The 18,805-nt window shown below is 44.5% G+C and overlaps 1 protein-coding gene across 1 annotated transcript in view; it reads right to left on the reverse strand.

Moving 5' to 3' along the window:
- The window catches only part of MEGF6 (multiple EGF like domains 6), a 635,985-nt gene that overhangs the window by 34,720 nt on the left and 582,460 nt on the right, over positions 1-18,805 (reverse strand). The window contains exons 26-28 of the mRNA XM_075328936.1: positions 15,365-15,493; positions 15,101-15,229; positions 9,477-9,605 (exon numbers count right to left, since the gene is read on the reverse strand). Coding sequence (XP_075185051.1) covers positions 9,477-9,605; positions 15,101-15,229; positions 15,365-15,493 — 387 coding nt within the window. The remainder of the gene's footprint in view (positions 1-9,476; positions 9,606-15,100; positions 15,230-15,364; positions 15,494-18,805) is intronic.

Consider the following 18,805-nt stretch of genomic DNA (forward strand, 5'->3'; position numbering starts at 1 on the left):
ACTGTAATGTACAAGCGCAAAGAAAGGTCAAAGACCGCCCGCACATGCGCACTACACTACTTTGATCTACCCCCAGCCGGGGAGATCAAAGTGCGCCTTCGCAGGAGTGCAATGGAGTCTTCTCTGTGAATGACGAAGGACACGTCATGCACACGAGGCTGGGCGGGAGGACGGCAACTGCACAAGATGGAGGAGGCGCCGGACCAAGAGCAGCGACGGCCATCTGACTGAGCCGCTCTCTAGGTGAATATTATAAAAGTGTTTTTTACATTCTACAGAGCGGTCTGGGCTCTTATATACAGTATTCTAAAATGTTGTATATAAGAGCCCACTGGTGATGGTGGCCGCAGCTCATAAGGGAAAAACCTGGTGACAGGTTCCCTCTAAAGAGGTTGTCCGACCCAGATGTACAAACTTTTTTAAGATAATCTGTGCTGTGTTGTAAAATACAACATCACTAGAAATTTAGTTTTTTGTTTCTGCCTTTTGTCCCTTCTGAATTTCACTTAATGCCCTGCACCCACTTTGTTTACCTGAGGCTCTACCAAACTCGACATCTCTTTACCTAACCTCAAAGCCACAGATGGCACTGCCTCAGTGTCCAGTCCTGTCCTATGCCCACCTGCTGCACACTCATTGGCTGTCAGCAATCTGACCTAGCGCCCACCCACTGCACATTGATTGGCTGTAAGTAATCTGCCCCGGCTCCACCCCCTGCCCACCCACTACACACTCATTGGCTGTCAGTAATTTGCCCCAGAACTGCCCTCTGCCCACCCACTACACACTCTTTGGAGGTCAGTAATCTGCACAAGTTCCACCCCCTGCCCACCCACTACACACTCTTTGGAGGTCAGTAATCTGCACAAGTTCCACCCCCTGCCCGCCCACTACACACTCTTTGGAGGTCAGTAATCTGCACAAGTTCCACCCCCTGCCCGCCCACTACACACTCTTTGGAGGTCAGTAATCTGCACAAGTTCCACCCCCTGTCCGCCCACTACACACTCTTTGGAGGTCAGTAACCTGCACAAGTTCTACCCCCTGCCCACCCACTACACACTCTTTGGAGGTCAGTAATCTGCACAAGTTCCACCCTCTGTCCGCCCACTACACACTCTTTGGAGGTCAGTAACCTGCACAAGTTCCACCCCCTGCCCACCCACCACACACTCTTTGGAGGTCAGTAATCTGCACAAGTTCCACCCCCTGCTCGCCCACCACACACTCTTTGGAGGTCAGTAATCTGCACAAGTTCCACCCCCTGCCCACCCACCACACACTCTTTGGAGGTCAGTAATCTGCACAAGTTCCACCCCCTGCCCACCCACTTCAGCATTGAAGCAGTGACAGCAGTGACCCTGCTCCTACCATCTGTGGAAATTATAAGGATAAACAATCTAACACCATTCAAATAAAGACAAATACACCAAACAGAGGCAATCTGATCCAAAAAGTAATATTACTTGTCAAAACTGAACCATTCCACAGGTCTAACAAAGGGCAATAGTGCAAGGACAAAAATAGCCACCAGATTGCGCCGTAATCAATGTGACAACAATTTAGAGCACATAGCCCAGTGCCCTGATGCGTGTTTCGCCCAAAGCTTTATCAGGCGCTGGTGTTATATTGTTTATCATTATAATTTGGGGTTTTTGTCCCTGTATTTATCATGCTTTTATTTTATGTGCAGGCATTATAACCTCCTTTCTTACTGTACCATATTTAACTAATATAGTACATTTGATAGTGTGACACGCCATTGACCACATCGCTTTTTCTAGTTTTTAATGGGCTGCTTTTATTAAATTCTTAATTGTGTAGGTAAAGAAATTTGATCAATAAAATTTGTATATTGTACTTTTGGTCATCTATTTATTATGAAGTTCTGGGGAGTCATTTATATAGGTCTATGTGGTTTGCTGGGACTCCGGTTTCATGAAGATTCAATCACTGTACTAATATTTCTGGAGCTAACTGCATACAAACTAGCAGGCAGTAATATAGTAGTTATATAGTAGTCATTTTGGGACAATGTCCTCAAAAATGGGAGCACAGAAAATAAGTGGGAAATTTTTAAATCGGTATTAAACACCCACTGCGAGCGAGCCATACCATACGGAAATAAAAGGGCTAGGAACAGGAGAAAACCAATGTGGCTAAATAAGGATGTAAAAGGGGCAATGAATAATAAGAAAAAGGCTTATACAAAGCTAAAACAAGAAGGCAGCGAAGAAGCATTAAAAAGATATAGAGAAAAAAATAAAATGTGTAAAAAACAAATACATTTAGCAAAAGTAGAAACTGAGAGACTCATTGCTAAGGAAAGCAAAACCAATCCCAAACTATTCTTTAATTATATAAACAGAAAAAAGATTAAAATTGATGGTGTTGGCCATTTAAAGAACAATGAGGGTAAAATCATAGAAAGCGATGTGGGAAAAGCAAATGTTTTAAATACTTTTTTCTCAACTGTGTTCACACAGGAAAAGCATATGCCACGGGAAATGCAGAGTGATAATGTAAACGCTTCATTAAGTATGACCTGCCTAACCCAGGAAGAAGTGCAGAACCGACTTAGTAACATTAAAATTGACAAATCACCAGGCCCTGATGGCATTCACCCTCGGGTATTAAGGGAGTTAAGTAATGTGATAGACAGGCCTCTATTCCTTATATTTAAAGACTCTAAAGAAACTGGGTCTGTTCCACTGGATTGGCGGCTAGCAAATGTGGTACCAATATTCAAAAAAGGGTGTAAAAGGGAACCTGAAAACTATAGGCTGGTAAGCTTAACATCTGTTGTGGGTAAAATGTTTGAAGGTTTTTAAGGGATACTATTATGGAATGTCTCAATGTTAATAACTGTTTAACTCCATATCAACATGGATTTATGAAGGATCGCTCCTGTCAAACTAACCTGATCAGCTTCTATGAGGATGTAAGCTCTCACATGGACCGAGGAGAATCATTGAATGCAAGGGCGTAACTAGAGTTTGATGGGCCCCGGTGCAAAGTTCAGACCTGGGCCCCCCCTCTATGTACATCGACATTTAGGGTACAGGATAATGACACTGACACTCGGGGTACAGGATAATGATGTTGACACTTGGCTCTTACCCACAGCACCCTGATTTCCCATGATCTGAAATCCCTCTATCAGCTCCCAGCTTTCCTATTTTCTGATATCCATCTTGTCCTCGGCACCCAGCTTCCCCATGCTCTGCTATACATCTTTCCCTCAGCACCCAGCTTTCCCATATCAGAGCATGGGAAAGCTGGGTGCTGAGACATGATGTATAGCAGAGCATGGGAAAGCTGGGTGCTGAGAGAAGATGTATAGCAGAGCATGGGAAAGCTGGGTGCTGAGAGAAGATGTATAGCAGAGCATGGGAAAGCTGGGTGCTGAAACATGATGTATAGCAGAGCATGGGAAAGCTGGGTGCTGAGGGAAAGAGCCTTTTTCCCTCAGCACAAAACGTTCCCATCCCCTGCTTGTATCTTTGTCCCCCCTTGTATATAGTTCTCCAAATACAATAATGGCACCCACATAGCCTTCCAAATAGTATAAAGGGTCCCACATAACCCTTCATATATTAGAATACACTTCCATAGTCCTCCATGTATTATAATGCATTTCCCATAGTTCTCCATGCATTATAATTCACCCCATAGTACTCAATATATAATACTGCACCACATAATCCTCCATATATTATAATGCACCCCCATAATCCTCCATGTATAAAGTAGCCCTTCAATTATTATCTTGAATTTCTCATAGTTCTCTATGTATTATATTTCACCCCATAGTTCTCCATGTATTATACTGCACCACATAGGCCTCCATATATTATAATGCAGCCCTATAGTCCTCCTTGTATAAAGTAGCCCTCCAATTATTATAATGAATTTCTCATAGTTCTCCATATATTATAATTCACCCTATAGTTCTCCATATATTACACTGCACCACATAGTCCCCAATGTTTTATAATGCACCCCCATAGTCCATGTATAAGGTAGCCTCCATAGTCCTTCATATATTATAATGTAGCCCCCATAGTCCTATATGTATTATAACGCAACCCCGTAAAACTTCATATTGCATTATGCAGCCCCATACTCCTCCATGCATAAGGCACTCCTATATTCCATGTATAAGGTGTCCTTCATTTTGTATTATGCAGCCCTCCCAGACCTCCATATATAATAATGTAGCCAGCCTCTCCAGGCCTCCATGTATAATAATGCAGCCAGCCTCCTCAGGCCTCCATGTATAATGTAGCAGCCAGCTTCTCCAGGCCTCCATGTATAACAATGCAGCCAGCCTCCTCAGGCCTCCATGTATAATATAGCACCCAGTCTCTCCAGACCACCTCCATGTATAACAATGCACCCAGCCTCCTCAGGCCTCCATGTATAATATAGCACCCAGTCTCTCCAGACCACCTCCATGTATAACAATGCACCCAGCCTCCTCAGGCCTCCATGTATAATATAGCAGCCAGCTTCTCCAGGCCTCCATGTATAACAATGCACCCAGCCTCCTCAGGCCTCCATGTATAATATAGCACCCAATCTCTCCAGACCACCTCCATGTATAACAATGCACCCAGCCTCCTCAGGCCTCCATGTATAATATAGCAGCCAGCCTCTCCAGGCCTCCATGTATAACAATGCACCCAGCCTCCTCAGGCCTCCATGTATAATGCAGTATCTCCAGGCCTCCATGTATAATAATGCAGCCACCCCAGACCTCCATGTAAAAAGCAGCCTCTACAGGCCTCCATGTATAAAGCAGCCTCACTAGGCCTCCATATATAATGCAGCCTCCTCAGACCTCCATGTATAAAGCAGCCTCTCCAGGCCTCCATATATAATGCAGCCTCCTCAGACCTCCATGTATAAAGCAGCCTCTCCAGGCCTCTATGTATAATAATGCAGCTACCCCAGACCTCCACATATAATGCAGCCTCCTCAGACCTCCATGTATAAAGCAGCCTCTCTAGGCTTCCATGTACAATAATGCAGCTTCCCCAGAACTGCCTTCCCAAGCCTCTGGCCACCGTTTACTCACTTATATTAAAAAAAACCCCAAGTACTCACCTTCTCTCTTCCTTCCACCGCTGCTGTCCTCCCCGCTGCTCGTTCTCCCGGTGCTGCGGTCGGCGTCCTCCTGTCCTGCACTCTGTGCACTCAGCACAGCAGTCGCTCGGGAGTGACGTCATCGCACAGGGGGAGAATGGTGATGCATAGCGCGGCACCGGCCGCACTATGCTTCATCATTACTGTGCGCGGTGACGGGGGAGACGCCGCAGCCGCTGACACCAGGTAGGGGGCCCCGGTGCCGCCGCTGATATCAGGCAGATGGGCCCGTTGTCGGCGGCGGCAGCGGGTCAAATAGCGGTCGCGAGGTCTGTGACAGATCAGCGCAGCTCCTCTCACACTGACAGGAGCTGGCTGCTGATCTGCCTGGCGGCCGCCGGGCCCCTAACCTCCTGGGCCCGGTCGCGATCGCGACCACTGCGACCGCGGTAGTTACGCCACTGATTGGATGTCATTTATCTCGACTTCGGTAAAGCATTTGACACTGTCCCACATAAAAGACTGATAAGTAAAATGAGAAAGCTTGGGCTCGGGGAAAATGTGTGTAGATGGGTAGGTAGCTGGCTTAGTGGTAGAAAACAAAGAGTGGTTATTAATGGCGCATACTCAGATTGGGCCCGGGTTACTAGTGGGGTGCCGCAGGGGTCTGTATTGGGCCCCCTACTATTTAATATATTTATTAATGATCTGGTGGATGGTTGACAGAGTAAAATATCAGTATTTGCAGATGATACAAAACTATGTAAGGTAGTTAACACAAAGGAGGACAGTTTGCAACTACAGATGGATTTGAGTAAATTGGAGAATTGGGCTGAAAAATGGCAAATGAGGTTTAACACAGATAAGTGTAAGGTTATGCACATGGGAAGGAGAAACAGATGCTATGATTACTTACTAAATGGGAAACTGCTGGGGAAATCAGAAATGGAAAAAGACTTAGGCATCTTAGTCAATAAGAATCTAAACTGGAGTGCCCAGTGTCAGGCAGCAGCCACCAAAGCAAATAGGGTGATGGGATGCATTAGAAGAGGTCTGGGGGCACGAGATGAAAACATCATTCTCCCTCTGTACAAATCACTCGTCAGACCACACTTGGAGTATTGTGTGCAATTTTGGGCGCCGGTGCTCAAGAAAGACATTACTGAACTTGAAAGGGTTCAGAGGCGGGCTACTAAAATAATAAATGGAGTGGGTGCATTACAATATACGGAAAGGTTATCAAAATTAGGTCTATTTACTCTAGAAAAGAGAAGACTTAGGGGAGACCTAATAAACATGTACAAATATATCAGAGGGCAGTACAGAGATCTCTCCCATGATCTGTTTGTACCAAGGACTATGACAAGAACAAGGGGGCATTCTCTTTGATTGAAGGAAAGAAAATTCCTACATCAGCATAGAAGAGGGTTCTTCACGGTAAGGCAATGTGCGCACTGGGAAATGGAATTTTCTTGAGAAAATTCCGCATGCTCTCAAAGATTACCGCACCCGCGGTAAAAAACCGCGGCAAACCGCACCCGAAAACCGCATGCGGTTTGCCGCGGTTTGCTGCGGTTTCACCGCGGTATTGTTCACGGTATTGCCGCGGTTTTGCCGCGTGCGGGTTGGGATGTGCTTTATTGCATTCAATGCAATAAAGCACATTGGAAAAAAAAAAAGTCATTTAATTCTGAGATAGTAGATAGATAGACAGAAGAATAGATAGAGGGATAGATAGATAGACAGACAGATAGAGGGATAGATAGATAGACAGAGGACAGATCGCTACATTTCCCACGGTCGGCAGTGAGTTCACATTACCAGCCGTGGGAAATGACCGGTAATTACCTCTGCTGTCTGCTGCTTTCATTCAGCGCTGTGTCTGTGACAGTCGCGGCTGGATGTAAGCAGCGCAGGACGCCGGAGCTGTGGATTATGCTGGAGCTGTGGATTACGCCGGAGCTTTGGTGCGGGAGGGGTTAATAAAATGGTGAACGAGGCTTGTTTATTTTATTTAAAATAAAGGATTTTTCGGTGTCTGTGTTTTTTCACTTTACTTACGGGTTGATCATGTCAGCTGTCACATAGACGCTGCCATGATCAATATACCCCAATAAGAGGAGAGTGCTGTTCCCAAGAAGGGTCACAATAATATATCAGACACTTTATATAAATAACCAATTATTTTTAATTTCATCTGAACATCATAATTCATATTTCAAACAAGTAACAATACATACAGTGCTGGTGATCACAGAAGATTAAAAACCCCTACCCCATAAAAACATGCAGAACCAAACTGGTGCGTTGTGGATCCAAATTGTATATAAATGGTTGTCAGAAATTCATATGAAAAACCCCCCAGGTTAACACTCACAATGTACATAAAGTGCTCGTGCATTCATATAACCATAGTACAGATCACTAATACAAGCCCAAACCCAAATGGTTTGAATAGCAGCAACCTCAATTATTGAGTACTCTAAGATATAAATAAGTCACCATATACTTGCATTTCAATTCATTATTAAGGTAAAAGAGTCTCTAGCCACATGTCTGGGCGGCCATTGAGGTTACCGTTATGGCAGGAGGGTAACCACGAGGAAAATAGTAGTGATAGTGACACTCCGGTTTGGTGAACCACAACGCCCAGCACCTCTTTTGTCAAGAACGAGGCTGCCATGATCAAGCCTGGAGTTAATGGCGGTGATCCACCACCATTAACCCCTTGTATTACCCTTCTACCACTGCTACATGGCGGCAGGAAGAGCCGGGGACACTCCGGTAGTGCCGCATAATGCATGCGACAGTCCCGGGGCAGCTGCGGCTGATATTCTCGGCTGCCGGAGGGGGAGTGAGGCGGGGGACATTAACCCTGCCCCTCTCCCTCCCCAGCCTGAGAATACCGGGCCGCCGCTGTGTGCTTACCTCGGCTGGACGGTAAATATACAGCGGAGCCCACGTTCTTTTTTTTCTATACTTCCGTTTTCTTTCTATGTGTGTTCTATGTGTCTGTGATCTCTGTGTGTGATGTCTGTGATGTGTCTGTGTGTGTGATATGTGTGTGTTTACTCTCTGCACGGCTTCCTCTTCCTGTAATGACATCACTTCCCTGCAAAACCGCAGACAAGCGATGCACATTACCGGAGGTAAACCGCGAAATACCGCAGAGAATAACGCAGGAAAACGCAGTGATCCGCACAGATTTTGCTGCCTGCGTTATTCCCTGCGGGATTTCACGATTAACATTGGAGTCAATGGAGTGAAATCCCGCAGCGATGTGCGGAAAAGAATTGACATGCAATTGTTTTTGCTGTGGGATTCCCGCAGCAAAACATGCAGCTGTCAAATTCCGCCCAGTGCGCACAGGATTTTTTTTGCCCATAGGTTTTGCTGGTGATTCACTGCAGAGATGTTATGAACATTTTCTGCAGCGAAACATGCAGCAAATCCGCGGAAAATCCGCGGCAAAATCCGGTAAGTGCGCACATAGCCTAAGAGCAGTGAGGCTCTGGAACTCTCTTCCTGAGGAAGTGGTGATGGCCAACTCACTGAATAAATTTAAGAGAGGAATGGATGCTTTTCTTGTTAGCAAAAGTATAGAAGGTTATAAATAGCATAATCTTACAGGTAGATAGAAGAGCGACCAAGATTATTAGAGGAATGGGTGGGCTGCAATACCAAGACAGGTTATTAAACTTGGGGTTAGTTAGTTTGGAAAAACAAAGGCTTAGGGGGGATCTAATCACAATGTATAAATATATGAGGGGACAGTACAGAGACCTTTCCAAAGATCTTTTTACACCTAGGCCTGCGACTGGAACACGGGGGCATCCGCTACGTCTTGAGGAAAGAATGTTTAATCATAATCACAGACGAGGATTCTTTACTGTACGAGCAGTGAGACTGTGGAGCTCTCTGCCGCATGATGTTGTAATGAGTGATTCACTACTAACATTTAAGCAGAGCCTGGATGCCTTTCTTGAAAAATATATTACCAGTTATGTATATTAGATTTTATGACAGGGTATTGATCCAGGGAACCAGTCTGATTGCCGGATGTGGAGTCAGGAAGGAATTTTTTTCCCCATTGGAGCTGTTTGACACATTGGGGTTTTTTTGCCTTCCTCTGGATCAACATGTTAGGCTACGGGTTGAACTAGATGGACTTAGAGTCTCCCTTCAACCTTAAAAACTATGAAACTATATTTCTGTACACAGGCCATACAAAGAGCATTACTGAACTGAAGGGGCCCACCGGACAGGGGAGAGTCCTCCTCCCAGGGTACAGTGACCGTAAAATCTGTGCTCCACTCAAAACCAAACATCTTTTTTACATTATTTATTTTGGGCAGTATTCATCTGGTACCTCAGATGGCAGAACTTACGCTTATCACAATGCTTTCCTCTCCATCCTGTGGGGCAGTCGCAGGCACCAGTAATATGGTGGCAGGAATTTCCGTATCGACATTCACATTTTTCCAGGCACTGGACTCCAAATGTCCCCACTGGACAGGCTGCAAAGTAAAATTGATTACATGGTACATTCCATCAATTATTGGTGGAAACAGTCATGGCTGAAAGTGTTGGCACCCATAAAATTCTTCCAGAAAATTAAGTACTTCCCCCAGAAAATTATTGCAGTTAGGCCTGTTTCACACATCAGTGAAAAACATAGACGTTTTTCACTAACATGTTAAAAACACATATGTCCCTTCGTGTGCCGTGATTAACGGCACATGTGAGTTGTCCATGGGCAATCCGTGAGACGTGATCATGCCATCCGTGATTGCACATGGCGATAAACTCACCTGTCTCCGCTCCTGCTGTCCATGGTGCTGAACTCTTCAGCTCTGCTGTGTTTCCACCCCCGCTGCAGCTACTTCCGGGTCGGCTGTGGCTGTTCACTGGGATTTAGATCTGGACTCATTGCTGCCACTTCCGACCTCTCCAGCGCTTTGTTTCCATTCATTTCTGGGTCTTCTTGAAGTATTGTATGTTTGGGGTCTTTGTCCTGCTGGAAGACCCATGACCTACGACGCAAACCCAGCTTTCTGACACTGGGTACTACACTACAACCCAAAATCCTTTGGTATTTTTCAGAGGCAGCAAAACAACGCCAAAACATCTCTGACCCTCCACCATATCTGACTGCTGTAGGTCCGGTATTCTTTTCTTTGTAGGCCTCATTCTGTTTTCGGTAAACAGTAGAATGATGTCCTTTACCATAAAGCTTTATCTTGGTCTCATCTGTCCACAAGACACTTTTCCTGAAGGATTTTGGCTTCCTCATTTACAGTTTGGCAAACTGCAGTCTAGCTTTTTCCTGTCTCTGTGTCAGCAGTGAGGTCCTCCTGGGACTCCTCCATAGCGTTTAATTTCATTCAAATGTTAACAGATACCTCGTACTGACCCTGATGCAGCTTGAATTTCTTTGCAATTTGATTGGGGTGGCTTATCCACCATCCAGACTATCCTGCGTTGCAACCTTTCAGCAATTTTTCTCTGCGGTCCACGTCCAGGGAGATTAGCTACACTGCCGTGAGCTGCAAACTTCTTGATTATGTTGCACAACATGAACAAAGAAACATCAAGATCTCTGGAGATGGACTTGTAACTTTGAGATTGTTGTTATATTTCAACAGTCCTCTTCTCCTGTTTCTGTCCTCCATACTCAGTGTGGTACACCAAACATACAATGCACAGATTGAGTAAACTTCTCCCCTTTTTATCTGGTTTCAGGTGTGATTTTCATATTGCCCACACCTATTACTTGCCATAGGTGAGTTTGAATGAACATCACACGCTTGAAACAAAGTTGTTTACCGACAAAATTTTGAAAAGGTGCCAACAATTTTCTCAGGCCCATTTTTGAGGTTTTGTGTGAAATTATGTCCAGTTTGCATTTTTTTCCTCAGTTTTTTGTCTTGTTCCAATACACACAAGGTAAATAAACGTGTATAAAAACATGTGTAATTGCAATAGCTTTCTGGGAGAAATATTTCATTTTCTGGAACAATTTCAAGGGTTGCCAACTTTCAGCCATGACTGTATAAGGCAGCAGATAACACAGGACAAAGATACATTGTCATTTCATATATACACTACTACTTAATGCTCAAAGATCCTATCCCAATATGTAGTAGGTGTAATAATAATAACATTAGTAAATATCTCCAATTAGAAATGTAGTATAGTTCTACTGATTTATGCCTCTTACCTCATGTGCAGGGCATTACAGTACCTTAGGTATCCATGGCTATAACCATAAGCAACTAACTGTCATTATATGAGTTGTTGTAACCATGAATACCTAAGCTGCAATGCCCTGCGTACAGTAAGCGACATAGCTAATCAGGAGAACTAAACTAGAACTAATTGGAGGTATTTGCTGATATTATAATTATTATTACACTTACTGCATATTTGGATAGGGTCTTGGACATGGGACTATCCTTTTAAAGGGCTATATTATCTATATTCTTAACTTCTTGCTGTTTTTTTTCTATATATTTCTCAATCGGTGCTCCAAAACTTCTGACCAGTGACTCTACCTTAAAGAGGACCAACCACCAGGATTTTCCTATACACACTAAAGCCAGTGCTATATTGGGGCTATCATGCTGATTCTATACATACCTTTAGTTGTGAGATCGGATGTATAGTTTCTGAAATACAGGCAAGTAAAGTTTGTATGTATTGTTATTTGATGATAGGTGCAACAGAATATCTAATAGGTGGGTCGAGTTTTGCTAATTATTCCCGCCTCTGTCTGCCTGTCTGTCCTTCCTCCCCTGTCACTGTAATTAGAGTAAGAGGAAGGAGGGAGGAAGGACAGGCAGGCAGACGGGCAGAATAACTAGCAAAACTCGACCCACCTATTAGATATTTCGTTGCACCTATCAATCAAATAACAGTGCATTTCACAAACTTTACTTGCCTGTATTTCAGAAACTATACATCCGATCTCACAACTAAAGGTATGTATAGAATTGGCATGATAGCGCCAGTATAGCACTGGCTTTAGTTTATACAGTGGAACCTCGGTTAACGTGTAACTCAGTTAGTGAGTATTCCGCTTAGGCTGCTTTCACACTACGTTTTTTTAACATGCGTCATGAAAGTTTTTTTAACGCAAAAACGGATCAAGTGCAAATGCGTTTTCATTTCAATGCATTTGCAATGGACTCGCGTCAACATGCGATCACATGCATTTGCGTGCGTTATAGTGAGGATCCAGCGACTTGCAGTTTTTTAACTTTTTTCAAAAACGCTACTTGTAGCGTTTTTGAGCTGCGTCCAAATACTGCAAATTCCTGGATCCTGACTAAACAGCACGCAAACGCATGTGAACGCTGGCATGCTGATAGACAGGACCCTGCTTGCTCTACTGAGCATGCCCAGAAACCAGCCTCGCGTGATCAGTCTCTCTCTCCCCCTCCCTCTCTCCCCCTCCCTCTCTCTCCTCTCTCCCCTGCCTGAGAGCGGAGGACGCTCGTAACCAAGGTAAATATCGGGTAACCGCGGGCTTAGTTACCCAATGTTTATCTTGGTTACGTGTGCAGGGAGCAGGCAGCGCTGTAATGTAAAAATCGGGTATTCAAGCAAGTTACCCGATGTTTACCTTGGTTACATGTGCAGGGAGCCGGCTCCTAGCAGCTGCAGATGCTCGTAACCAATGTAAATATTGGGTATCCAAGCAAGTTACCCGATGTTTACCTTGGTTACGAGCCTCCGCAGCTGTCAGATGTCGGCTCCCAGTCTTTCACATTCAGTTCCTCTCACTCCTGATCACATGACTCCAATGCCCGCCCATAAACTTAAAGTGACAGGATCCTGCAAAATAACACATGCGTTTTTCTTTGCAAAAACAGGATCCGCTTTTGCAGCAAAAAAATGTTCATAACGCATGCTAAAAAAACGTAGTGTGAAAGCAACCTAAACAAGCAAAGCTTGCTGTAAATTTGTAACGCACTTTACGAGCAAGCTTTGCCGTACGAGCAAAATACTCACCGCACACACTTTCGGTTCCGTACATCCACCGCGCTCTGACCCGCTCTTACAGTCCACACAAACACACACAAACACACACAAATTATGCTCACCTTACCTTCCGTTCCATCGCCAGCCTCATGGTTCTTGTAGTTCACTGCTACAGGATGTGTATCGGTAACCATCGCGACGAGGGAGGAACTTCCGCTGTCAGCCGCTACTCAAAGGCAGCGTGTTGACCAATCAGAGGCAAGCGGCTCCTGCCTTTGACGTCAGCACTCTGACAGCAGAAGTTCCGGCATCGGTCGCAATGGTTATCCGATACCCTTCCTGTAACGGTGAACTGCAAGAACCAGGAGGCTGGCGATAGAACGGAAGGTAAGGTGAGCATAATATGTGTGTGTGCGTGTGTTTATACGTGTTTGTGTGTGTGGAATGGCACAGTAGGGGACCAGGATGGGACATTTAACAAGTTGTGGAACGAATTGTCTGCATTGCAATGATGATGGGAAATCTTGCTTTGCTAGATGAGTAACTTGGTTAACAAGCACAGTCCCAGAACGGATTGTTCTTGTTAACCAAGGTTCCACTGATTAGGAAAATCCTGGTGGTTGGTCTTCTTTAACTGCATTGTTTGTAGCAGTTGATGGTGATCTGAATTCCACCCCTGTCTCATCATAGCCTAATGCACTTTCTCTGTAAGCTTGTTCAGACAGGTGGCCATGTATCAGCACAAAGCCAACAAGAAGATTTAAAAAAAGAGCTAATTTCTAATACAACAATAAGATCATTTTAAGCTACTAGAAACCAAACCGCCAGTAAAAAAAAAATCAGGTAATGCAAGAGCTGAGCGACTCTCTGTCGGACCTGTCATGGTAGCCATTTTCATTGTGCTAAGAAAAATAGATCAATAAAAGTACACAGGTAAGAGATTGGGCACCTCAATCTTTTGAGATTATCAGCAGCGTCTTGCCTAAACAGGATGTTCAGTATATGAAAGCCTGATGGTGATCAGCAGCTAAAACTCCCTGTGATCAGCTGCCAACACTTTGAAAAATAATCGGCAGCTGGACCATTCTCATGCAGCGATCCCGCAGGAGAAGTGTGGTATTGCATGGAGCGTATTCAAATGAATAGACGACCATGTCATGCATGGGTACACAAGAGTCCTCTGGAGGAGGAGTAGGCTGCTCTTTACAGGTGTTTTTTTTTTTCTCAGGCTAACAAGAATCTTTGTGCCTTAAAGAGGTGGTCCACCACAAAGCATAGTGGCCACATCGATGTAAAGCTGAGACACAAGACTTTCTAAATACCTTCTGTTGTGAATTATGCCTGTAAGTGGCGCTATCCCTGTCCATTCAGTTCCCATCACGTGACCCGGACTGCATTGACCTCTGATGTCCGATGATGTCACGTCAACTTTCGGAATTGGAAGTTGACCCGGCATCACCGAGGCAGGACCCAGTCTCTGTGAGTGACAGGGCTGTGGGTGGCGTCTCACCGCACATCAAAGCCCATCATCTCACATGCTCTGTCCTTCCCCACAGAGCACCGCAAGCAAGAGCAATGCTGGGCTGTGATGTGTGGTGAACCTCCGCCCACAGCCCAGTCACTCAGAAAGACTGGGGCCGGCCTCGGTATTGCCAGATCAACTTACAATGATAAGTACATGGTGTAATCAGGCAGAAATGAGGTTTGATGCAGCTTAACAGGGATGTTCATGTAAATCTAAGCTCAGTGACAACAATATAAAAAGAAGGCAGAAAGAATAAAGGCATTCGCAGAGCGAATCCAACTTGCTGACTCCCACCTGTTTTGCCGCCTTAGGCTGTTGCCTACTTTACCTTTCTTTTCACAACTTCGACCTGCATTTTGCACCCCTGACCATTATCTAGCCCATACAGCTGCTACAGTGACCCAGCTTTTCTTCTTCTTTTAAAAAGAAGTTGTGAATTGTGAACCAGTCTCATTTTGTGTTATTTTTTTCAATATCTCCCCCATATGTTATACCTTCACCTACCTGTCTGACAAGACTCTCCAGTCCACCCCGCTAGGCACATACAGGTGCCTGAGCCGCGATCACATAGTCCACCATTTTGACAAGAGCAATTTTGCATACAGTCGTCTCCATATTTTCCCAGAGAACATTCTAGAGCAAAAATAGAAAAATAAGTGTAAACGTCATTGGCTGGGTCATAGCCATTGAGTGCTGCACGATTATGGCAGAGTGTACGGTCCTACTATAGGGTGGAAACCTACGAGCGGGATTTACATGGGGACTCACCCAGTTCACACGCTAATCCCGTCCAACCTTTAGGACAAAGACAGCGGCCTGTGATGTGATTGCAGGCTGCTCCGTTTCTACAGATACATTGCTGAAGGCACTTTTCTCCATAGAAACCGTCTTGACAAACTGTAGAAATAAAAGTTAATGACTCACGTTTCTTACAGGTTTTACATATGTCAATATGTAAAAAATCATATTAGTGGTTTCAGTACACACGAACATATAAAACCTACAAAAAGAGTACTGAAACTCACATTATAAAAACAATAATTTTTATTATTGAATAAGTTTTAAAAGCAAAAAACGTTACGTTTCCCTTGTTAAAGACGGCGAAACGTGCGTTGGGAAGCCTCCCTGTGGTCCCTAGCATGTAAGTAGTAATTATTGAGCATATTTGTGATGTACTGATACATTCCACATCACTTGAGGTGTGTTCTATACATAACTCCTCTATGGTCTCTCTCTTTATATGGTCCACTGCAAGGTGCCAGGTCAGCATACTTTGTCATCTGGATTGATATATTACATATACGTATTTCATACGTGAATGTTATTGTTATAGTATTCAGTGCACTGAGCACTTTACATTTAGCCCTTATTAAATTCTTTTGTTATACATCTGAGCTAATACATGCTGTATATATAATTCTCATGATGAATTCTTTATGCTGAGCGTATCAATTTTATTGAACATCCTGTCTACCAAACATTGGACATTTATATGGCAAACCAATGCGTCTGTGGAGATATTTATGTGGATTAATTGAGGTTCCATATAATTTGTTTATGCAATTAATAACCATATATTTATCTATTAGGCACTTTTGCACTTTATATAGGTTTTTAGATTTAATTTAGCAATAGACAAGTTGTATGAATTAACCTGAATTACTCCACGTCACTCCACACTGCAGAGATTTCACTAGTATTTTACGTATTGACTACCTGCATCCTTTATCTCTACTCATATTTATTAGGTGACCAATTCAGGGTAATTACCGTACATCTTCCTCACTGTGTATACTCTCTGTCCCATACAATATTGTCCCCCTTTAATTGCTTTTAAAACTTATTCAATAATAAAAATTGTTGTTTTTATAATATGAGTTTTAGTACTCTTTTTGTAGGTTTTACATATGGAAATATCTGAGACATGTCAAGCTTGGAATACCATTGCTCTAATGGGGAAACCTACTGGGGACGTTCCGGAACCGCATCGTCCTTGGTCATCAACACCAAGTGCTCTGCCGTTAAATTAAAGCAAAACTGTCCACAGATTTAACCAACCACACCGCTTCCCCGCTTTACTGGGAGTAATACTTGGAAACTGAATATATTGGCATACTACAGTGATATGTTTAGACACCAGCGGTATTATGTTTGTTTTATTGTGAGGTGCGCACTGTATGGTAGTATTATGTTTTATTTATTAGTATTTATAAGCTGTCCGGCGGTGTTATCACTGTTTTAAAACATTATATGCGGCATATTTTATGTTAGTATGAATACATTTAAAGGGAATCTGTCAGCAGGTTTTTGCTACCCAATCTGAAGGCAGCAAGATTTAGACAAAGAGATCCTTAATCCAATGATGTATCACTTAGATTACTGGGTGCGGCCATTCTTAAAGGGAACCTGTCACCAGGTTTGGGGCCTATAAGCTGCGGCCAACACCAGTGGGCTCTTATATACAGCATTCTAACATGCTGTATACAAGAGCCCAGGCCGCTGCATAGAATGCAATGCTGGTCAGATGGGTGTCTCCGTTCTCCGGGACCGGCGCCTCCTCTTTCGGCCATCTTTGTCCTCCCTCTTCTGAAGCTGGCGTGCATGACGCATGCGGACTACAATACTTTTATCTACCTTGCGCGGGACCTCAATACCGGCGAGGGTGTATGACGTAGGATGCATCATGCATGCCGGCTTCAGAAGAAGGAGGACAAAGATGGCTGAAAGAAGGGGTGTCTGTCCCGGATAACGGCGCCACCCATCTGACCAGTTTGCATCGCACCGACCCCCTAGGTGAGTATTATAAAGTGTTTTTTATGTTCTACACAGCGGCCTGGGCTCTTATATACAGCATGTTAGAATGCTATATATAAGAGCCAACTGGTGGTGGCCGCAGCTTATAGGCCCAAATCTGGTGACAGGTTCCCTTTTAGATTTAGCAAAGCTGAGAAAGCTGCCCCCACCCACACCAGGCTCTGTATGTGCAATGTCTATAGACAGTGAGCTGCTAATCACAAGAGGGGGCGTGTCAGACTGCACTGCTGCACTGCTGCAGTACGTGCAATTATAATTTCCTGGCGCTAAAAAATAAAAGTAAACAACAGCACCATCAAATTGTGTTTTAACCCTTACAGCATGCTGTCCTCAGATTACATATCAAAAACCTGCAGACAAATACTCTTTAATATATTGTTTTCACTTTGTAGCATAATATTTATACTATAATACCATATATTATACACTTAAAGGAAACCTGTCCTGTTGAAACTGATATCTTATCTGCAGGCAGGAGGAGCTGATCAAACTGATATACATTTTAGTGGGGAAAATTTTCAGTTAAAATTTTATGTTATTCATAGAAATCCTCATTGTTTGTATGTGTTAGTCCAGTGGGCGGTCCCACAAGTGAAGAACAGTTTTTCCTGTATAACTGTACCCGCAGAGATAGCTGGCAACACCAATAGGACGGTCCACTAGACTCCTATGCATACAAATACCAAGGATTTCAATGAATAAAATCCAAGTCATACCCAATTTGTGCCAATAAGTTTATATATCATTTCGCTCAGCTTCTCCTTCTACGCTTCTTATTCCACTCTGTACACAGATTGGTCTGTGTGTACAACACGACAGACGTCCTTTAATATACACATCTATATATATAATTGCCTTATTCTGTCTGTTCGTCTGTCTGTCTTGCTCCAAAATTGTGTCCTTTCGGTGACAAACAGCGGATTGGCCGCTGGGCTCGCCATGGCCCCGCCCCCCGCACGGATTGGCCGCTCGCCTTGCCTCAGCTCCTCCCCCCCGCACGGATTGGCCACTCACCTTGCCTCGGCTCCGCCCTCCCCCCCCGCACGGATTGGCCATGTCCTTACGGTGACAAACAGCAGATAGACCGCTGAGCTCGCCATGGCCCCGCCCCCCTGCACGGATTGGCTGCTCGCCTCGGCTCCTCCCCCCCGCACGGATTGGCCGCTCGCCTCGCCTCGGCTCTGCCCCCCCGCACGGATTGGCCGCTGGCCGAGGTTCCGCCCCCCACACGGAATGGCCTCTCGCCCCGAGGTGAGCGCATCAAGGTCCTGCAGCGGCGGAACACACACGCACGCACACACATAAGAACAGACACACACACACACACATCAGATCACACTCACTCTCACACACACATCAGATCGCATCCACGTCCTGCAGCGGCGGAACACACAC

Source organism: Anomaloglossus baeobatrachus, chromosome 11 (genome assembly GCF_048569485.1).
Source record: "Anomaloglossus baeobatrachus isolate aAnoBae1 chromosome 11, aAnoBae1.hap1, whole genome shotgun sequence".
NCBI lineage: Eukaryota > Metazoa > Chordata > Amphibia > Anura > Aromobatidae > Anomaloglossus > Anomaloglossus baeobatrachus.